At 40.1% G+C, this 24663-nt stretch overlaps 1 protein-coding gene across 1 annotated transcript in view; it reads left to right on the forward strand.

Annotated features, from left to right (window-relative positions):
- The window catches only part of LOC124788633 (fatty acid synthase-like), a 92208-nt gene that overhangs the window by 15572 nt on the left and 51973 nt on the right, over positions 1-24663 (forward strand). Inside the window, exons 7-8 of the mRNA XM_047255904.1 lie at positions 14784-14963; positions 15117-15315. Coding sequence (XP_047111860.1) covers positions 14784-14963; positions 15117-15315 — 379 coding nt within the window. The remainder of the gene's footprint in view (positions 1-14783; positions 14964-15116; positions 15316-24663) is intronic.

Genomic DNA, 24663 nt, shown 5'->3' on the forward strand with positions numbered 1-24663 from the left:
ACCCTCAGCATACTGAGCAATAGAGTTTTTGTCACTGCAGATATGCCTATGGGTAGCCAGATTACACAGCAGGGATTTTTTGGTGTGAAAGGAATGACTCTCAAAGTGCAGGTGCTGTTAGTAGTTGGTGGGTTTAATGTGGACAGAGGTGCATTTGGAGCCATCAGAGAGGAGAAGGTCAACATCTAGGAAGGTGGCATGCTGGTTTGAGGAGGACAACGTGACATGAATGGGAGAGATGGTGTTGAGGTCGTGAAGGAACTGAAATAGGGTGTTTTGGCCTTGTGGCAAAATCATGAAGATGTCATCAATGAACCTGAACCAGAATAAGGGTTCCTGTGTTTTGGGAGGCTAGGAAGGTCTCCTCTAGATGGCCCATAAGAAGGCTGGCATAGGAGGATGACATGCAGGTACCCTTGGCTGTGCCATGAATTAGTTTATATGTCTTCCCTTCAAATTAGAAGTAATTGTGGGTCATGATAAAGTTAGCAAGATGTATGAGGAATGAGGTAGTGGGTTTGGAGTCTGGAGGACCATGAGCACGAGGGATGTTGGTGTATAGGAAGGTGGTGTCAGCAGTGACGAGTAGGGATCCAGGGATCAAAGGGGTGGGGATGGTGGAGAGCCAGTGAAGCAAGTGGTTAGTGTCTTTGACACAAGAGGCTAGATTATGGGCAATTGGTTGGAGTTGTTGGTCAGTGAGGGCTGAAATTCTTCCAGTGGGGCCACAATAACCATCCACAATGGGGCGACCAGGATTGTTGGGTTTGTAGATTTTGGGGAACACGTACAAGCTGTGTGTGTGGTTGTCATAATAGGGATAAGGAGGGAAATTGATTCATGGGAAGTGTTCTGGGAAGGGTCTGAGGCTTTAAGTAGGGATTGGAGTTTGCATTGGACTTCTGGGATGGGATTACTCCACCAAATTTTATAGGTAGAGGAGTCAGACAATTGGTGGAGGTCTTGTGCCAGGTAGTCACTGCAATTCATGTCAACAGTGGTGAAACCTTTGTCTGTAGGTAGTCACTGTGATTCACGACAACAGTGATGGAACCTTTGTCTGCAGGTAGGATGATTAGGTCAGGATTTGTTTTGAGGTTGTGCATGTCTGTTCTTTCTTCAACTCAGAGGTTGTTGTTCTGAGGAGCCGGCTGGTGTGGCCATGCGGTTCTAGGCGCTTCAGTCTGGAACCGCGTGACCGCTACAGTTGCAGGTTCGAATCCTGCTGCGGGCATGGATGTGTGTGATGTCCTTAGGTTAGTTAAGTTTAAGTAGTTCTAAGTTCTAGGGGACTGATGACCACAGATGTTAAGTCCCATAGTGCTCAGAGCCATATTTGTTCTGAGGAAGGGGCCTGGAGAAGGATGGTGAGGCTAAGTTGGAGGTAAGGAATTCCTGGAAGGTGACCAGCAGGTGGTTAAGTGGGAAGGGGGGGGGGGATCATGGTTGGATGATGGTACGAACTGGAAGAGGCAGGGTTCAACATTGGAATTAGGGTGGTTTTCGTTGGAGGGATTGGCAGCAAAGAAGTGCCTCCATTGCAGGGATCAGGAGAAGGAGGATAGGTCTTTCACAAGACCAGTATGGTTAAATTTGGTTGTAGGGCTTTAAGGTGAGGCCTTTGTATAGGACTGAAACTTCTGTGGAGCAGAGGCTTTTGGTGTAAAGCTTAGCAACAGTGTTGGGAGGCTCTGGATTTGTTAGAGGGTTGGTAGGGAGTTTTAGGGGATGTGGCAAGTTGAAAAGGTCAGCAAGGCAGGGTTTAGCTGTAATGAGGGGTGGACAAGGAGGAACACTGTGGATATAATAGGGATTGGATAGTGGTGCTCCGAGGTGGCAGTAGAATATCAGCAGATTGGATAATTTATGGAGGTGACGTTTGGAATGCTCCTTCATGTGCTGGAGAACAAGGGATTCAATTTCAGAGATGTGAGCATGGAGAGTCACCTACGCTGAAACAAACCTTGTCTGCACTCTACACACTGTCAACCATCTCTGCTGTGTAGTGCACCTCTGATCCATTTAGGAAGACCTTACAGTTTCCAACCATATGACATGATGTCCACAGAACCTTCAAGTCTTCTCCTCATTTTAAAACAAGAGGATCTGATCACTTTGGGAAACAATACTGCAAAGTGAGCTCATTGAAAATCTATGGGTAAGGCTGGTCTTCTAAACTTTCTCTACCAGTCACTGAAATGAAGGAATTATGAGTTTGGACCCCAGACAACAGGTAGCATTCATTCCAGCGTGTAACTCAAATTGTAGCTTGTTGCACCTTCTTCTATGAAAGGTTGCTGGAATACTCTCTTCAGCATGTTGAATGAGAGTGCACAAAGTGATCCTTTCCATTTTTTTCCTGCCTCATAACGGATACTGTCAGTAGTTATTACATGATTAACAGACTCTCAAACTTATGCACTTGCTTCCCTGACACAGGAGATTGCAGGCTTCCCAGCTGGTGAAGTGTATTTCCATTGGATCAGTTACAATTTCAGTGGAAGGCAACACCTCAACCTTGTTGGTTAGCTTCCCTTACACATTCCCCCTAGACCAATCACTAACATGTCAGCCACAGCCAAGTGGACAAGCGGTAGTAGATCCCATACTTCCTCTAGAGGAGACAATATTCATGGGAAATGATAGAACTTGAGATACCTTTGATATCTCTGGTACATGACTCTCAGTAGTTTACCTAATACACCTGTTCAAAGTAGCCTCCAGTCACTTGACATCAGTCAGAGTGATTTCCAGCTGACTGCAGACAGCGACCAACTAATCTCATACCTATAACAATGTTCACAGTGGAGTTGCATTCTACCTGGTGCAGTGCTTACATGAACATCAAATAGGTATCTCTGAATAAGCCTTGCTGATTCAGTTTTGATTTAAGGCTGTGTTATGCTGCAAGGATTACAAGATGTGAAACTCAAAGTGCTCAATGAAAGTGGTTTGCATTATAACAAGAGAAAAATCTGGAATAAAATTTACAGACTCCTTAAAATAACATTATATCTTGAACTTTTTTTTGAAGTTATGCTTGCTAACAGATCCATGTAACAATGTCTAAAACAGAGCCACAGTTGGAGTCATGAATGACAGTGGTCTAGTTTAGGGTGGTTCTGCTCACCTATGTCACACATTCTCTGACAGGCAGTGAGTGTTCAGTGGTGTTCTGAGCAATCTGCTGTGAATCTTGTAGCCAATGCAAGCTTTAAACATGATTTTAGCAAGTTATTTAGTGAATTTTTGTTCTGTTTGTTGTGAGAAGCATACTTTTACAGCATAAACCCTTTCTTCAAGCACAAAAGTAAATGTACGCTCATTCCTCAACTGTTGTTTTTCACTGGAAACACTGTAACCCCAGTTTGCTCCTCGAGCTGCATGAACCATTATTGTTTGTGACTAGGACTAAAATGTGCAACAGATGTTGACTATGTAGAGCATTGCTGAAGGAGAAACTAAATGGAACACAATAAGGCACTTATAAATTGCACAAAACTTACTATTATACCATAGCAGATGGCTTCGTAATAGAGAAGTGTACATTGCAGTCACAAAATGTCAAACATGACGTGAAAGAAACAGCTCAATAAGCAGGGAAAAGTGGAAATTTTGCTCTAATTGCTTAGCGGCTTATGGAGAAATAATTTCTTGAAAAGATATTGCTACCAAAATTTGCAGACTATACAACTGTAGCTCACAATTTACTATGAAATAAGTTACTCAACTGTAGCTCACAATTTCCTATGAAATAAGTTACTCAAGTAAACACACACTGAAACTAGGATGTGATTGAAGGAGGATACTTATGCCAAAATTTGTGAAAATCTCTAATGAGGTTTACAACCTATAAAATAGTACATTTTGCACACCCTCTCAGACATTTCAGAATACACAATGTATCATGATACACACAAGCCTTGACACAATCAATGGGAGAATGTGGGAAATGACTTGAATAGTAAAATATTAGAATCTTTAATCTGAATTTGGACCTATCTGGCACAGAAAGGATAAATTGGAAACCAGCTTATGTACTCAAATAAATGTGTAAAATGCATGGATGTTTTACGTAACTGAATTTGTTAGACTTTTGCACTAGTGTGTCAAAGACAAAGACTGTAGTATCAGTTTGTCCCACTGAACTCAATAAAAATTATGGAGAATAAATGTTCCTGTCAAGCCTGGGTACGTAACTTGTCTTTGCTGCAATTATATCTTACTGCAAGAAAGTCTTAGGGTCTCCATAATGTCAGGACCTACTTGTCTTGATTAATCAGATCTACTAAATAATGTGGTTGAAATGAAAATGTACTGAATTCGAAGTTGATGACATAACATTGACTCTACAAAATCAGAAACAACACTACCCATGACAGGGGTGCTGCCACTGGTCCTTAAAAAATCAGACTTTGAATACATTCATTGTTTATAACAGTAATTTTGAAGTTTACAGTTAAGATTTGATTAGATTTCGACAGAGTGGTACAGAATTTGCATTTATAACTCATTGCAATCATTCGACAATAATAAACAGGCCAAAATATTACAGTTATTATTACTATAATGGAAGGAAACATTCCACGTGGGAAAAATTATATATAAAAACAAAGATGAGGTGACTTACCGAACAAAAGCGCTGGCAGGTCGATAGACACACAAACAAACACAAACACACACACAAAATTCAAGCTTTCGCAACAAACTGTTGCCTCATCAGGAAAGAGGGAAGGAGAGGGGAAGACGAAAGGAAGTGGGTTTTAAGGGAGAGGGTAAGGAGTCATTCCAATCCCGGGAGCGGAAAGACTTACCTTAGGGGGAAAAAAGGACAGGTATACACTCGCACACACACACATATCCATCCACACATACAGACACAAGCAGACATATTTAAATATGTCTGCTTGTGTCTGTATGTGTGGATGGATATGTGTGTGTGTGCGAGTGTATACCTGTCCTTTTTTCCCCCTAAGGTAAGTCTTTCCGCTCCCGGGATTGGAATGACTCCTTACCCTCTCCCTTAAAACCCACTTCCTTTCGTCTTCCCCTCTCCTTCCCTCTTTCCTGATGAGGCAACAGTTTGTTGCGAAAGCTTGAATTTTGTGTGTGTGTTTGTGTTTGTTTGTGTGTCTATCGACCTGCCAGCGCTTTTGTTCGGTAAGTCACCTCATCTTTGTTTTTATATACAGTTATTATTACCAAATACATGAAATAACTTTTCGTAAGAGTATTTGATTTATAAATGTTAACAACTTCTTAAACAAAGATTTGATATTTTACTATATTTCTTCATCATTTCCTTTCAGGTACATCAATTTCATTAATTTAGTCAACTAATGTCATTACAAAGTGTGCTAATTAGTTTATTTAAGTTCACGTGTATAGACAGCTAACAGTAACACAACAGTGAACATTGGAAGAATACTTTGGAAATACAAAGTCAAATGCCTGATGCCTACACCACAAGCAAGATATTCAGGGCAGAAATCTCTAAAATGTCAGCTGTTGTAAAGCTTTCTCCAAAGGACACAAATTTGCTACAGTAGGCTAATGCATTTTGGGATTGTGTGCTAAGTGAATCTGCATTGGTTTGGCCATTTGAAATCTCAAATAAATAAAGCAATAAAGCAATTCACAATTAAGTAAGTGTTCTCAGCCTTGAGTGTGCTCAAAGCTCAATGGAAATCTGTGGAAATATCCGCTAATGCCATGCCAAATGAAGAGCTAAGACCATGTCATGTACATGCATGTTCTCGAGTCTAGCAGACTCCCTAGCCCAACAGTAGTGGCACAATGTTGAAGTTCATTGCTTGTGTCCTAACGGTGCACCTCCCTTCCACATTCCCAGTAGAGCTCTGTCCAAGCACTGCAAGATCAAACTTGACAGCAGGAGGGAGGAGATACATAACATGCAACAAGTCAGCTTGCTGAAATACCACTGAATACTCAAGAAAAGTTACAAAATTTCGTTCATTCTCAGTGTTTCTTTCATAATTTGGGACTTAACCATAAATGTATCTGACATCCATACTACATCTTCATGTATGAAGTTCATGGCAGAGGGTACTTCCAATTGTACGACATACTAGGTTTTTTTTCCATTTTCATTCATGTATTGAGTATGGGAAAAAATACTGCTGAAATGCCTCTGTATGTTCCAAGGGTAAGAGTCATCTGTATCTTCCAAGAGTAAGAGTTCTACTCAGGCAAGAAGATGACTATTTGTATGTATTGAAATATTTCATGACAAAAGAAACTAATTGTACATATCCACACAATATCTCATTTGTTAGAGTTCAGCTTTCCACCAACAGCAATTTAACAGCAGATTTCCATGAAACACTATGTAAATCATAACACTAAGAAGTAATTTTATCATATTCAAGGAAAAGGTTCTACTAACATGACTAGAGTTTCCACAGTTTTCATAAAACTCTGTGGATGAAAGACATGTGCATTTACCCAACATTACTTTCACAAGTTTTGTCCTCTGTCATTATCAAACTAATGAAATAGTGCTTCATCTCTAATGACTCTGTGGTGGTAGCATATTAAACAAGAAATAGTGGTAATAAAAAATTGTTACTTTAAGTGCAAAATGCAAGATTTATTGGAAAGGTATTGCAGAGCTTTAGCTATTGAATAACTTAATTACACCATGGGAAAGGAAAACTGTGGTGGTAAATAATCAGTTTCTTTTCATTGTTAATACATATTTTGATGCATGAGACTGTTTCCTATGAAAGGTCTGTAATTATCCTGTCAAACAAGAAATAAATTGTGGAGAGTAAAATTTCAAATGACTATAATCTGTTGGCTAAATTCTTCAAGTAAAAGTTAAATAACAACAAAAATGCTGTAGCTTTTATCATACTAAGCAGAATTTTTTATAAGATTTGCTGAGGATGTCAAACAGCACAAATCTACCATTTTGATATATTATGAGCCTTGACAAAGCCTTTAACCATGATGATGATGAGGTCTCATATTCCGAGGAGCGTAGGGGACGATGCGGGAGACCCGCACTGCTGCACTAGGCAAGGTCCTAGTGGAGGTGGTATGCCATTGCCTTCCTCCAACCGTAGTGAGAAATATGTTTAGATTAGATTAGATTAGATTAATTATTCATTCCATAGACCCATAAAAGAGGGAATCCTCCTGAGTATGGAACATGTCAGATAAACACATTACAAAAATGTAATTAGAAAAACTTGAGTTTTATTAATTTTAATGATCCTCAGTTAGTAAACAGTAAAATTATGTACATGAATTAAATTTAAACTTCTAATATTTACAGGTTTAATACTTACATCTGCTTTCATTAAATCCATCATTCAGACATTTGCTAGTTTCTTGGCTATTACAACCAAGTATTGTCAAAAATTAAAGTAAATTATTCATTTCGGTGATCCTCAGTTAAGAACAGTCAGATTATGTACGAGATTTAAAATTAAACTTCCACTACTTACAGACTTAAGACTTACACATCTGCTTTCGATACATCCATCATTCACACAGTAGGTAATTACTTGGCTGTTACAACCAAGTATTGTCAAAAATTAAAGTATAATAAATTTTCATTAAAATGGTCTACTGCACTTGTTGAGAAACTCATGGATGGAATAGAAGGAGTTGGGCACCAAAAATTCTTTTAAATTATGTTTAAATTGTGCCTTGCCTGAAACTAAACTCTTAATGGTTGCTGGTAACTTCTTGAAAATATGCGTTGCTGAATACTGGACTTCTTTCTGGGCAAGAGTAAGTGATTTTAAATCTTTATGTATATTGTTCTTATTCCTAGTATTGATACTGTGTACTAAGCAGTTACTTGGAAAAAGAGATGTATTATTTTCAATAAACTTCATTAAGGAATAAATATACTGAGAAGCTGAGGTTAATATGCCCAATTCTTTGAATAGGTTTCGACATGATGTTCTTGGATTTACACTACTCATTACTCTTATTATACGCTTCTGTACTCTAAACATTTTTTCTCTGTTTGTGGAGTTACCCCAAAATATGATACCATGTGACATAATGGAGTGAAAATAATAAAAATATGCCAGTTTTTTTATATTTATGTCTCCTATGTCTGACATCATTCGCATTGCAAACACAGACTTGTTTAAGCGCTTTAGCAGTTCGTTAGTATGTTGCGCCCAACTGAATTTATTATCAAGTTGTAATCCCAAGAATTTTACACTCTCAATTTCTCCTATTTCCTTGTCATCATATTTTATACACACACCAGAAGGAAATCTCTTGTGAACTAATACAATGTAAGGACGTGCAATGCAGTCCTCTTACATGGATAAACATCACCTTCATGATGTGATGTGGAGGATCACACTGACAAGTTGCATGAGAGGCATAAATTCAAACTCAGAATGTCTTTTATGGGTATGAACTGAGTGGAGAATGTAGCATGTGGAATCCCACAAGTTACGGAACTAGCTACATTCCTCTTCTTAATCTATATAAATTACTTTTCAGTGTCATTAAGAGGCTAATCTTAACTGTAATGCTAGATGATGACACGAATATACTTTCTGTAGCTAGCCTACATGGAATACTTGTACTCCCTGTTGTTTTACAGAATTATCTTCTGGTATGAGCACCTACTGTGAAGAAAGTATTCCTTCAGAAAAAATCAGCGGTAATAATACTGTGAAATGAAGTCTACAAAGGCTCCTTAAAATGTCAGGGATTTCTTACACCCACTTTTCAAAATGTTTACACCTCAGTGCTATTTGTTGCTGTCAAAAAAATCAGTTTCAATTGAACAGAGATTTATATAATCACAATTCACAACAGAAAAATGTACATTTTGCCTCCTTCTGCAGTTATAAGGATTGTCTTGTAAGCTACAGTGAAGTAGTCTATCTTCAACAGCTCCCATCAGGAATAAAGTAAGAAACTGGGAATCCATAGCTCATCAAGCATCTCCAGAACTTACACCTGGACCAAGAAGACCTCATGGTCAGCTTTGGCAACGTAGCTCTCTTTGTAAATGCGCATATAGGAGACTTCCTGTGCTTCATAGGAGAAAAGTGTGGACCAGCACAAATGAAACTGTTTGAACCAGTCCTAAAGTCAACCTATTTTCTGTTTGATGGAAATGACTATGAACAAACAGACTGAGCACCAGTGGTCTGCCCACTGTGACCAGTAGTGGACAATATGTGTATGGAGGCACCTGAAGATGAAGTCTTCAAGTCAGCAGTCTGCAAGCACTCATGTTTCTCCTGGTTTGTATATGATACATTCATAACGTGGCTGCATGGATGATATCACCAATAAGACTTCCTATAACACCTGATGTCATTGCTACAGAACATAAAATTCATGATCGTGATAGAAAAAAACAAACAACTTCCACTTCAGGATGTACTCAACGATCAAAGACCAGCTGGAACACTAGAACACAGTGTCTATGATAAATTGACACATACTACCATATATTTGTATGCCTCCATCTGTCATGCTTCTTCACAACAAGAACATGTCTTTAGCACATTAGGGCACATAGCACATGAACTCTCGGACAGTGACAGTCTAACAGCTGATTTCTTGCACTTAAAGTCTGTAGTCCATATGAATGGTTACAGCCACTACAAGATACAACATGCCTTAGGATCAAAGAACTTGAGGTGAAGCTTGCTGAGGATGAATAGATGCCTGTCGTGATGGCATTTATCCTGTACACTGGGATACATCAGCAAAATTCCTAAGAATGCCCTGGAAACACAGCTCAAAGTTCATATTCCACCCACTAGCCAATATGAAAGCCTTACTGGGAACAGTCAAGAGTGATTTAGGACTCCAGAAACTGGGAGTCAAATGCATCCCTTGCCAGTGTGGGAAAATATATGTAGCCAGACAGTCTGGATAGTACAGGAGAGATGCACTGAGCATAAACATCATGAACAGCTGACAAAGTCCACTGTGGCAGGTCACCCATCTGCCTTGGACATGCTGTGAATTACGATGCATCAAGTTGTTGCAACAGTCCAACACACTCTGGGATTGTATTCTAAAAGAGGCTGTAGACATCTGACTACATGAAGGACTAACAAATAAAGACAACGGCTTTTTATGAAGCAAGGCTTAGTATCCAGCATTGAACATGACCAGAGCACAGTTGCAATCTACACTGGAATCCACTCCAATCATAACAACTGAAGGAGATGAGGATTCACTGGTGCACGCCAGCAGAAATCCACGTCTGACACCAGCTGTGTTGCTACAGAGGACCCTGGATCGACTACCGAGGTCTTGCTTCCCCAAACACAGCACCAGATCCACACCCAGAGGTGGCCACTTGGAGGGGGTGGGGGCAGAAAATATAAAGGCGGCACCCAGCAGAAGTCAATCATTCATCAGGATTGCCTGAAAATGACAAGAATTCAGCTTGTCAAAATATCATACCTTCTGAACAACACAACCTGGCTAAATAATTGAGAAATATTCAAGGCTTTTCTACACAGGAAAACCTAAAATTACACAAAAAGTTTTCCATTGGCACTCATTTTTACAAATTGTTTGTTTGTATACAGGGCCTTCATTTTAACTGAAGACTTTGAAATATCTCGAAAACTTCACATCAGATCAAAAAAAGTTATAATTCCAATTTGTTTGTCTTGGACAGGGACATCTAATGATAACACACTTGACTCCCCATCCCAACCAGTGCATGGGTGGCGGGGGACAATTTTGAAATCTTCAATGGCAAAATCTACATACGTTTTGTCTGAAGCATTTTCTTCACTCTGTGTTGTAATTGGAGGAATAGAAATGGGTACACACTCATAATTTACATGCTACTCAATGGCCCCAAATATCCAATGGCACGTGGGACCCCATTCACAACGTTGTAGTCCTCCAATATATCTAACATGGCCATGTAGCAAAGCACGGAGTATCGTAACAGGCAGCACACTGTGAACGGAGCTCACGTATCATTCAGATGTACAACAGATAGCAGTTCTAAACTTTACAATACTTGCACATTGTTTATTGGCTGCACACCTTCTTATCATTTGGAGAACAGACGTGCAAGTGGATGATGAATGTTGCAACTGCAGAAGAAAAAATTGAAATGATTGTGATCTGCGAAACATGTAGGAGGATTGTTGAGGATGCAGTTGTCTCATATGCTGAGAATTTTCCAGAGAAAGCTCACTCTCATTCTTTCTTTTACAAGGTGGTGAACACCTGTATGTTGGATGGCAGCATACAGACCAGCAAAAGGAAATGAAGGAAACATGTTACAGGAGAAGTTAATGAAATAGCTGTACAAACAGCAGTGCACCATAACTCATGGACAAGCAACTCGCAATTACACCACAAATCCGGTATGTCCATAGGCAGTATTGTCACAATAGTGATGTGTCACTGCATCGAGAATTTCTTGGCACTGATTTCCAGAATCGGGTAGTGTTTTGTGAGTGGGCACAGCAACAAATGCAGCCGAGTCCCACATTCTCTGCCGAGGTACTATTTTCCAATGAGTTCATTTACAAACCATGGTAGCATTAACCGGCATAATATGCATTACTTGAGACTAGACAATCCCCATTGGTTATGGCAAGTTGACCATCAGTGACCTTGGTGAGTTAATGTATAGTGTCACATCATGGGTAACAAACTCATTGATCCATATTTTATTGATGGCAGATTGAATGGACACAAATATCAAAGGTTTTTGGAACAAGAACTACTGGAACTATTGCAGGATGTTGCCCTTGACATTTGACAACTTATATGGTTTCAGTATGACAGTTGCCCACCACATTATGCACTTGAAGCACAGGAGGTATTAGACCGTGTTTACACTGGTCGGTAAGATCGGACGTCCTGTTGATTGGCCTGCTAGGTAGCCAGATTTGATGTTGCTAGATTTCTTTCTGTGAGGATATTTAAAAGCTAAGGTGTACCAACAAGTGCCAACAGGCCGTGAAGACATGGTCAACTGCATCAGAAATGCTTGTGCTGTCATTCCCACAGGTATGCTTCTGTTTTATGTATGCTCATTTGAAAATCAGATCACTTAGTGTGTTGAATTTTGCAGTACTACTTTTGAACACTTACTCTAAATGGAAAAGTAGAGTAGTGTTTACCTCTAGCCATGGCCACAGTTGTGCATTGAGTAGTCCCCTTTTTGATACGTTGGAGGAATACAGTGTTTTGAATGGAGTTTCCAATTAGGAGTTATGAAATACTGGCTTGTCCTACCCTTGCAGCATGGAGGTGGGGTCTCAAATGCCATTCAATATTCAAGGCTCATTGACTAGCATGTCATAAATTATGATTGTGTACCCATTTCTATTCCTCCAATTACAGCGCCATCTGTGGCAAAACAAAGAAAATGCTTCAGACAAAACATATGTAGATTTTTCAGGAGAATCATAATCTGCAATAAAAATGGGGGTTCCCATTGAAGATTTCAAAGTTGACCCCCACCACCCATGCATGGAGCGGTGTGGGGGGCTGAGTGTGGTATCATTGGATGTCACTCTTCAAGGTAATAATAATAATAATAATAATAAAAGATTATAACTCTTTTTGATCTGATGTGTAGTTTTTCAAGATATTTCAATGTCTTCAGTTAAAATGAACATCCTGTATAATCAGTAATGGAGACGCCTGATAGCTGGGCAGCACATTTAATTTTTCTTAGTAATGAACATCTATTAATATGGCGTGTTGGTAACCGTTGCTCTTTCCAAGTATAAACATTATTAAGTGAATGTATCATTGGCATAAATGTTGGTATGCATACAGCAATACTTAACTGATTTAGTCTTGTTGGAGGTGGTATATACTTGTCTTCCTCCAACCTCTGAACCAGTTTACTCTACCAGTTATTGTGGGACCTACAGTTTAACACTGACTCCAAACCAAGGTGTAACTTGGTATTTTTCACATTTTAAAATTATTGCCAGAGGTGTAGGAAATGATAAGTGAAGGAGGGAGGGGGGGGCAGTAGTCATTTTATTTTTTTTTCAAATAGTGTGAATGATTACAAAGAGATTATAGCTGTTAATGTTAACTAATTATCAGTTCAGTTTCAGACAGCTGACAATATATAATCAAAAGTGCCTGCAGCACTCTGTAGGGTGAATGGTGTTGTTGCAGGCTGGTTGGCAGCGACCCATGTTGGTGAAGGCTCACATGCAGCAGCTTCCACCCTGGCAAGTAGGAAGAGCATCAACACTTCATGATGCTGATGTTAGGTAGAGTGACTGCCGATGACCCCACAGTTTGACACAGTCTATATGTCAGCAGCACTATGTGTTGTGCTGCAATGGTGTTCTGCAGTGCTGGACGCCCGCATTTAGATGTGACACAGTCTATATGTCAGCAGCACTATGTGTTGTGCTGCAATGGTGTTCTGCAGTGCTGGACGCCCGCATTTAGATGACTCAGGCTGAGCTTGCACCCATCGTGAAGGCATAGGATGAGTGCCACATGTTGGACACAGCCTGCTGTTCCCTGGCAGGAATCAGACACAGTAGGCACAGATGGCCCATTAGTTGTATTTTGGGAGCAAGTCCCGCAAGCAGACCCATTGCAGGAGGCACCTGGCGTAAACTGGTCTTGAACCCATGGCTTGAGCTGGCACTACGCAGTCATCTCGTCATCTGATATGGCCCTGGTGTGATGGTGGTGCTGCTGGATTACCAATTAATCTACCTAGAAATTCATTGCTATTTATATGGCTTGGGTGTGCACTTGTTACATTAAAACCCCACACTCAGTCATGTAGCTCATAACAAGAGTTTTACCATGATGTGGTCATACCATTCTGCCCACTGGCCATTATCATGGCACAGTGCAGTTTTCTGCTGAATATGGCTAGCCCATCTTGCAAATGCTTTGTGTACATGTTGCTATGACCTATATGATGCCACACTATGCTTACTTCCCAGTGGTAACTTAAAGCAATGTTACACTGTGACTCCTTACAAATTATTCCTAGTTCTACTAAAACTAGGTTGTGATATTACAGTAATTATGTACATGGTACCATGATCAATTTCAAAGCTCTCTTTTAGGATATACTATATGAAACGTGATGACTGACTGAATGAATTAATATAATGAGGTGTTCATAAGAATGATCATTAAGAACAACCTAGCAATCAAGTAAATAAAGTGGCGGTTCAAGAACATGTATTAATTCACCATGTAATCCACAGTTGAGAAGCATTTAATCTACCAGCATGGGTTATATTTTCTAGTATTACAATTTTCAAAGTAGCCTGTAACAATGGTACAGATATACTTTGTACATCCTGCCAGTCCATATTTGGCAAATATCTCTTAATTTATCAACTCCTGCTTAACGTAAGATGTGTATGGACTCATTTTTCAGTTACCAGATTTACATTTATAGCTTATAAATGAATTGAACATCTACCTTTCTCCTTAGTCTGTTTATTTTAAATGTGTTTCTTGATTCATTAAAAATAAATGCATAATTCAAAGTACAAGAAATCAGTAGCTGAAGAAACAATTACTAATATGATCATGAAGAGATTTATTTATATGTGCAGTACTTTTTAAGCTGAAACTTCCATAAAAGCCATTCAAATATGAGACAAATTTTATCATCCTGATGGTCAGCAAGGTCAATGTGCAAAGCAAGAAAAATAAAAGCACAATAACTTTCATGAAACTGTCTGTACAATATGCACCTTCCTTTGTAATTTTCTCTTGGTTTATAAATGAATGAATAGCTTTTGGACATTTGCCCAGCATTTCTTTTGTTATTTCAGGCATATTATGCTCTCATCGTAAGAGGAAGGCTGAAACATGGAGAGACTGTTCTGATTCATGCAGGTAGTGGTGGTGTGGGGCAGGCAGCTATCTCAATTGCACTGCACATGAATTGTACTGTGTATACTACAGTTAGTAACCATCATAAAAAACAAACACTTTGTTCAATATTCCCACAGGTAAGAGCTATAGTCAGCTTATGCATGATAAACAAGACTTGGAGTGATAAAATTATTGTACTGATAAATGCATTATTTCTTGGCAGTATATAAAAGTAACTCTCAAGAGATGCTTGTGCTTCTGTTGACTTTGTTTTCTCTTTTTTATCCCAGCTTAAGGAATGCAACTTTGCAAATTCAAGAGATACAAGCTTTGAACAACATATTCTGAGGGAAACTCAAGGAAGAGGGGTGGATCTTGTTCTCAATTCTCTTTCTGGAGATAAACTACAAGCCTCAGTTCGATGTGTTGCTGAATATGGACGTTTCATTGAAATTGGCCAATATGATCTGTATACAGACAAACAACTAGGTAAAATTTGTTTCTGTTCATTAAAACAAATCCACAGTAAGAGCTCACACTTACCTGTTCTGCAAGATGCAACTGTTGATCATAACTCTATCAATCTCATGATTAAAGCAACAGAATTATTCATAAACCAATGATTTTGTAGGAGGCAGATTTATGTATGAAATAATGCTTCTTCACTGTGGATAATTACTGCTTGGTGTTAGTAATTTCAATGCCAAAAGAAGATAAAATAGTAATCTTACTTTTTTAAACACTTTCTATGTTCTTAACATGTGTCAAGTTCTAAGTTATAACTTCATCAGTTTGTTCAGATTTTTAAGTAATTTCTGTTTTCATAGTTAAATGTCATGATATTATAATTTGGGAGAGCAGATACTTGTTGCAGTCCTCATAAAAACAGGTGACTTATCGTAGCTTCTAATTTTGACAATTTCCTGTTTGAATCCCTTACTTGTACATGCACATCTCCTAAGTAAGAATATGTGGTGAGGTATCAAGTTACATTATTCTTTACCGAACATCGGATTTCAAGCTTCACAGTGGAAAGCTTTGAACTAATGATTCTTCTGGTCCATCACCTTTAATATATTATAATTTTCTGAAAGGCGGGTGCCTATAAATCAAAATACTACCAACACTACCATAAAAATTACACATATGAAAGTAGTAGAATGGACTGTTGCTAAGGAAAGTGTCATTATCATTTCAAAGTTTGTTTTCATTATTAATTTAACTTTTTTTGGTATGTATGGTACAACTCCATATTTATTGTTCTAAATTATGGTATTTGACAATCCATTCAATCCCCCCCCCCCCCCCCCCCCCCACCAAACCATGGTACCTAACTCCTCCCCGGACCCAATCTATTTTGCTGTCCACATCCCTACAATTAGTGTTGCTGCATGATTGAAGATGAGAATTTGGGTGTCTGTATTTTTAATGGGAATGCCGTTAGGTTTGAAATAAAACTGAAGGAAGAGCTAAGTGTCACACACCAGTGAGGTGACCTAATTCTTAATTGTCTGTGTGCTAACAGCTACTCCTCTTTAAATCAGTTGTTGCCTGTCCTCATTTTTATGTACTGAAATAAGTTTGTGCTAAAACTGAAAGAAGAGCTAAGTCTCACACACCACTGAGTTTACCTCATTCTTAATTGTGTCTGTGTGCTACTGACTACTCCTCTTTCTATTAATTGTTGCCTGTCCTCATTTTTGTATTGTGAAACTGAAGGAAGATTTCAGAAATCTTTTGCATCTGTCATTCCCCTCCCCCAGTCTATATATATTCTCTAATAATTGTTTCCTTTCCAAGATGTGTAGTTCCTAAATCCATAATTAGATTATTACTCCCTGGCACATATTTTAATTCCTCTGTTCGATCACATGTTCACCCAATTTCAATACTACTAATTTCTTTTGAGAGTATATTTTGCAACATGGTATTGAATTAGGCTGATCTTAGAGCATTGGATTCCCTCCACTCTGACAGTGGTGGCTTGTCAATATAAGGACAGTAAGAAACAGAGATACTGTATGCATGGGATCCAAAGGACATATTCTCTCTTTACCAGTATTCTAGATACACTCAGTAGAAAAGAGAGAGCAAATGATCTTGAAGAACTAGGCAGTGGAGCTGCAAACAAGTGCACTATTGTGTGTGGGTTGTTCTTCATCATCCTGATTGAATTTGGGGTTAATAGTCTGTTGTACTGTTTTGCTTAAGAGACAGATATACAGTGGGCTGCTTTTGGCAAAGAAGCAAGTTTATATAAACTACTAACAGATCCATCTATTGTTTCCCATGTGAGTGACAATAACAGATACATTTTACTTGTAAATTTCCCACATGGAGTACCTTTCTGACAACAGGTATTTATCATACATAATGTTACATGTTTACCAATGTGATAAATCAGTCAAGATTATCCATTTGTCATGTGTCAATCTTCCAATGGCAGTCTTCCTTCATCTGTGCATATTCTGTGGCTAGTATCGTGTAGTGAGCAAACAATAACCTCTATACCCTTTAGTGATGGATTGGTTACAATTAGTGTGGCTGTTCATTATGAAGTCAACAAGGGAATGGCAGGCTGCATCCATGCAAGAACAGGCAACAGCTGGGGGTTATGGCGAGGATGCAGACCGATCGTAGCTCACTATAACAGTCCCAACAAGTCAGTCACTTTATTACAAATCATGAAGCTACACTCAGATGCTTCTGTGTAATGTCCATGCATCTTATGCCATGCAGTGAGGTAGGGGCATGCAGCAACCAGCCAGCAGGTCGAGAAGTATGTGCCCCAAAATATTGATGATATCTTGCCTGCTACTGGCATGCATCCCAGTTAGGAATACTACACTGTGTGAGTGCCATCGGCAGGAAAGGCGCTGTGCTGACAGAATCGCGGCGAGTACTCTGCAGCTGTCAAACAATTTTACAGAATCTATTAGTAAAAAAATTAATTTTCACGTTATGTGGATCTTTATTTGTCAACTTCATGGTGAAGTGCCCATCATTTCATTAATGGTCATAGTATTGTGATATTTCACATATAAGTCACATACTGCAAAAAATTAAAAAATGTTGAAATGAAAAATAGGGTTCACTATGAATCTGTATTTGGTGCATATTAGACCATATATTGCTGTGTATGAAATGTACCTATTATTTTGAATTTTTCTTTAAACTTGAGAGGGGATCAAGATCTGCATACTGTCTCAATAAAAGGGGTTTATATAGCACATTCACTTCTGATTGCATGTGCATGAGAATGTAATATTCATAGCATCCCTCATATCTCACAAACAGTTCGAGATACCACAAGAAGATGGTGGCAAATGATAGCAGACAAAGAGGACAGTATTTTGCCATATGCTTAAAATACAGAAGTTTCTTATCTATGGTGATATTGCAGATGCTATAGTTTTTATTTTATTTTTTGAAACCAATTCTGTAATTTTTTGAGTGATCGACAGCTAGTGAAATGAGAATTTATTAGTATGAAAAACATGAAATTTCTTCTCTTATGTTATATTGTAAACCAACACAATGAGGTTTTTCATAAGCTGTTGACCTCTTTTGTCACTGATTGCTTGTTTAATAAGATATTCTGTTTCAGGATTCTGTCACAATAGCCACTGCTGTCAACAATAGAAATGTAGCTTTTACTCATAACTGGTGATACTTCTTCAAACTAGCCTTTCCTCATTTGTAGAAGCATCACGAGTTATGAGTAAAAGTTACATTTATCTTGTTGACAAGTTTAATATTACCATTTTGTCAAAAAACAGTACAATTTGCACAAAATCATCTTTCAGTAGCTATTGCAACATTATCCTGAAACAGATTGTCTTATTAAACAAGCAACTCATGACCAGCGAGATCAGTAGGTTGTGGAAAACCTCATTTTGTTGGTTTGCAGTAACATAAGAGAAGAAATTTTATGTTTTTCATACTTACAAATACTCTTTTCACTAGCTGTCAATGACTTAAAAAACTGCAGTACTGGTTTGAAAAAAATACTCACATAAAAAAAACAAAAAAAATGCATCACCTCAGTGCCGAGAGCTCTGGAACCTGTACAGAAAATTGGAATAGAGAGCAACATAAACATCATTTCTGTCCTTTTTATTGCTCATGAAAACCACACATTGTATGTTTACCTCCATACAGCGAGACTTTCAGAGGTGGTGGTCCAGATTGCTGTGCACACTGGTACCTCTGATACCCAGTAGCATGTCCTCTTGCATTGATGCATGCGTGTATTCATTGTGACACACTATCCACAAGTTCAGCAAGGCTCTGTTGCTCCAGATTGTCCCACTCCTCAACAGTGATTCAGTGTAGATCCCTCAGAGTGGTTGGTGGGTCACATTGTCCATAAACAGCCCTTTTCAGTCTGTCCCAGGCATGTAAGATAGGGTTCATGTCTGGAGAACATGCTGGACACTCTAGTTGAGTGGTGTTTTTATCCTGGAAGAAGTCATTCACAAGATGTGCATAACGGGGGTGTGAATTGTCGTCCATAAAGATGAATGCCTCAGCAATATGCTGCCAATATGGTTGCACTGTCGGTCAGAGGACGGCATTCACATATCGTACAGCCATTACAGTGCCTTCCATGACCACCAGCAGCATACGTCGGCCCCACATAATGCCACCCCAAAATATCAGGGAACCTCCACCATGCTGCACTCACTGCACAAGGCATTCAGCCTGAACGGGTTGCCTCCAAACACGTCTCTGTTGATTGTCTGGTTGAAGGCATATGCAACGCTCATTGGTGAAGAGAATGTGATGCCAATCCTGAGTGGTCCATTCGGCATGTTGTTGGGCCCATCTGTACTGTGCTTGCTGTCAGGGTTCCTCCGAGCCATAATTTGTAAGCAGCAGTGGTAGCCCTTGGGCAGCCTGAGTGAGGCATTCATAGACAGTTCCTGTCTCTCTGTATCTCCTCCATGTCAAACAACATCACTTTGGTTCACTCCGAGATGCCTGTACACATCCCTTTATTGAGAGCCCTTCCTGGCACAAAGTAACATTGCGGATATATATAAATTAATAGAGGGAAACATTCCACATGGGAAAAATATATCTAAAAACCAAGATGATGTGACTTACCAAACGAAAGTGCTGGCACGTCGATAGACACACAAACAAACACAAACATACACACAAAATTCAAGCTTTCGCAACAAACTGTTGACTCATCAGGAAAGAGGGAAGGAGAGGGAAAGATGAAAGGATGTGGGTTTTAGGGAGAGGGTAAGGAGTCATTCCAATCCCGGGAGCGGAAAGACTTACCTTAGGGGGAAAAAAGGACAGGTATACACTTGCACACACACTCATATCCATCCGCACATACACAGACACAAGCAGACATTTGTAAAGGCAAAGAGTTTGGGCAGAGATGTCAGTCGAGGCGGAAGTGCAGAGGCAAAGATGTTGTTGAATGACAGGTGAGGTATGAGTGGCGGCAACTTGAAATTAGCGGAGATTGAGGCCGTGCACCAAGGCATGTTTAGCCACAGGGTGATCCTCATTACCAACAAACACTGTCTGCCTGTGTCCATTCATGCGAATGGACAGTTTGTTGCTGGTCATTCCCACATAGAATGTATCACAGTGTAGGGCAGGTCGGTTGGTAAATCACATGGGTGCTTTCACACGTGGCTCTGCCTTTGATCGTGGCAAACGAATCTGCTCCAGTCCGGAATCCTGAACCATTACACCAACAACCTGACAACAGCTTTCGCATCCCGCAACTACCCTCCCGACCTGGTACAGAAGCAAATAAACAGAGCCACTTCCTCATCCTCTCAAACCCAGAACCTCCCACAGAAGAAACACAAAAGTGCCCCACTTGTGACAGGATACTTTCCGGGACTGGATCAGACTCTGAATGTGGCTCTCCAGCAGGGATAACGACTTCCTCAAATCCTGCCCTGAAATGAGATCCGTCCTTCATGAAATCCTCCTCACTCCACCAAGAGTGTCTGTCTTTCCGCCGTCCACCTAACCTTTGTAACCTCTTAGTTCATCCCTATGAAATCCTCTAACCACCTTCCCTACCCTCTGGCTCCTACCCTTGTAACTGCCCCGGTGTAAAACCTGTCCCATGCACCCTCCCACCACCACCTACTCCAGTCCTGTAACCCGGAAGTTGTACACAATCAAAGGCAGAGCCATGTGTGAAAGCACCCATGTGATTTACCAACTGACCTGCCTACACTGTGATGCATTCTATGTGGGAATGACCAGCAACAAACTGTCCATTCACATGAATGGACACAGGCAGACAGTGTTTGTTGGTAATGAGGATCACCCTGTGGCTAAACATGCCTTGGTGCACGGCCAGCACATCTTGGCACAGTGTTACACTGTCCGGGTTATCTGGATACTTCCCACTAACACCAACCTATCCGAACTCCAGAGATGGGAACTTGCTCTTCAATATATCCTCTCTTCCGGTTATCCACTAGGCCTCAATCTCCGCTAATTTCAAGTTGCCGCCACTCATACCTCACCTGTCATTCAACAACATCTTTGCCTCTGCACTTCCGCCTCGACTGACATCTCTGCCCAAACTCTTTGCTTTTACAAATGTCTGCTTGTGTCTGTGTATGTGCGGATGGATATGAGAGTGTGTGCGAGTGTATACCTGTCCTTTTTTACCCCTAAGGTAAGTCTTTCCGCTCCCGGGATTGGAATGACTCCTTACCCTCTCCCTTAAAACCCACTTCCTTTTGTCTTTCCCTCTCTTTCCCTCTTTCCTGATGAGGCAACAGTTTGTTGCGAAAACTTGAATTTTGTGTGTATGTTTGTGTTTGTTTGTGTGTCTATCGACCTGCCAGTGCTTTCGTTCGGTAAGTCACCTCATCTTTGTTTTTATATATAATTTTTCCCACGTGGAATGTTTCCTTCTATTATATATATATATATATATATATATATATATATATATATATATATATATATATATAGTCTGTATATGTGTGGATGGATATGTGTGTGTGAGCGAGTGTATACCCGTCCTTTTTTCCCCCTAAGGTAGGTCTTTCCGCTCCCGGGATTGGAATGACTCCTTACCCTCTCCCTTAAAACCCACTTCCTTTCGTCTTCCCCTCTCCTTCCCTCTTTCCTGATGAGGCAACAGTTTGTTGCGAAAGCTTGAATTTTGTGTGTATGTTTGTGTTTGTTTGTGTGTCTGTCGACCTGCCAGCACTTTCATTTGGTAAGTCACATCATCTTTGTTTTTAGATATATTTTTCCTACGTGGAATGTTTCCTTCTATTATATATATTATAGAGGGAAACATTCCACGTAGGAAAAATATATCTAAAAACAAGATGATGTGACTTACCAAATGAAAGTACTGGCAGGTCGACAGACACACAAACGAACACAAACATACACACAAAATTCAAGCTTTCGCAACAAACTGTTGCCTCATCAGGAAAGAGGGAAGGAGAGGGGAAGACGAAAGGAAGTGGGTTTTAAGGGAGAGGGTAAGGAGTCATTCCAATCCCGGGAGCGGAAAGACTTACCTTTGGGGGAAAAAAGGACAGGTATACACTCGCCACACGCACAGATCCATCCACACATACAGCCACAAGCAGACATATTTAAAGACCTGTTGGTAGACAACGATGTGCATAAAGATTAGGTGGTTGTGTTGCCGCCAAAACACGTTAAAGGACGGAGAAATTCGGGAAAATTTCGAAAAAACTGCGTGTAGTATATTAAAAGGAGTGGTATTGTGGTGGCAGATTATGAAAATGAGGCTAACAATTGTCTGACGAAAAAATAATGTCGTTAAAACCTGTGGGAAGCGGCTAAAAATGATCAGTGATGTGGGAAAAAACGGAAATGGAAATAAAGCGAAAGTTATTAGAACTGGCCGAAATGGTTGTTTAAAAGGTGAAAGGAGCTGTTTGTGAACTAGAAACGGTGGATATTATAGCGGCGGTAGTGCTGAAAGTGGCAAAAAAATTTTTTTGGTTACGGTTTGGAAGTGGGTTACGTATTATTGAGTATATATATAGGCGGGATAAAATAGTATAGCAGATTACGGTAAAAAAGAGAAGGTGAATACAAAGTGAAACTACTGGCAAAAACAGAAAGAGGAAAATAAGACGACAGAAAAGATTTCGAAATGCAACAGTGACAATAACAAACGTAATTGTTGGATTCAAATTAATGATATCAATATAATAGAAGGAAACATTCCACGTGGGAAAAATTATATATAAAAACAAAGATGAGGTGACTTACCGAACAAAAGCGCTGGCAGGTCGATAGACACACAAACAAACACAAACATACACACAAAATTCAAGCTTTCGCAACAAACTGTTGCCTCATCAGGAAAGAGGGAAGGAGAGGGAAAGACAAAAGGAAGTGGGTTTTAAGGGAGAGGGTAAGGAGTCATTCCAATCCCGGGAGCGGAAAGACTTACCTTAGGGGTAAAAAAGGACAGGTATACACTCGCACACACACACATATCCATCCACACATACAGACACAAGCATATATATATATATATATATATATATATATATATATATATATATATATATATATATATATATATATATATATAAAAAAAATCAAAGATGAGGTGACTTACCGAACGAAAGCGCTGGCAGGTCGATAGACACACAAACAAACACAAACATACACACAAAATTCAAGCTTTCACAACAAACTGTTGCCTCATCAGGAAAGAGGGAAGAAGAGGGGAAGACGAAAGGAAGTGGGTTTTAAGGGAGAGGGTAAGGAGTCATTCCAATCCCGGGAGCGGAAAGACTTACCTTAGGGGGAAAAAAGGACAGGTATACACTCGCACACACGCACATATCCATCCACACATACAGACACAAGCAGACATATTTAAAGACAAAGAGTTTGGGCAGAGATGTCAGTCGAGGCAGAAGTGTAGAGGCAAAGAAGTTGTGGAAAGACAGGTGAGGTATGAGTGGCGGCAACTTGAAATTAGCGGAGATTGAGGCCTGGCGGATGACGAGAAGAGAGGATATACTGAAGGGCAAGTTCCCATCTCCGGAGTTCGGATAGGTTGGTGTTGGTGGGAAGTATCCAGATAACCCGGACGATGTAACACTGTGCCAAGATGTGCTGGCTGTGCACCAAGGCATGTTTAGCCACAGGGTGATCCTCATTACCAACAAACACTGTCTGCCTGTGTCCATTCATGTGAATGGACAGTTTGTTGCTGGTCATTCCCACATAGAATGCATCACAGTGTAGGCAGGTCAGTTGGTAAATCACGTGGGTGCTTTCACACGTGGCTCTGCCTTTGATCGTGTACACCTTCCGGGTTACAGGACTGGAGTAGGTGGTGGTGGGAGGGTGCATGGGACAGGTTTTGCATCGGGGGCGGTTACAAGGATAGGAGCCAGAGGGTAGGGAAGGTGGTTTGGGGATTTCATAGGGATGAACTAACAGGTTACGAAGGTTAGGTGGACGGCGGAAAGACACTCTTGGCGGAGTGGGGAGGATTTCATGAAGGATGGATCTCATTTCAGGGCAGGATTTGAGGAAGTCGTATCCCTGCTGGAGAGCCACATTCAGAGTCTGGTCCAGTCCCGGAAAGTATCCTGTTACAAATGGGGCACTTTTGTGTTTTTTCTGTGGGGGATTCTGGGTTTGAGGGGACGAGGAAGTGGCTCTGGTTATTTGCTTCTGTACCAGGTCGGGAGGGTAGTTGCGGGATGCGAAAGCTGTTTTCAGGTTGTTGGTGTACTGATTCAGGGATTCCGGACTGGAGCAGATTCGTTTGCCATGAAGACCTAGGCTGTAGGGAAGGGACCGTTTGATGTGGAATGGGTG

The sequence above is a fragment of the Schistocerca piceifrons genome, chromosome 3 (assembly GCF_021461385.2).
Source record: "Schistocerca piceifrons isolate TAMUIC-IGC-003096 chromosome 3, iqSchPice1.1, whole genome shotgun sequence".
Taxonomy (NCBI): Eukaryota; Metazoa; Arthropoda; class Insecta; order Orthoptera; family Acrididae; genus Schistocerca; species Schistocerca piceifrons.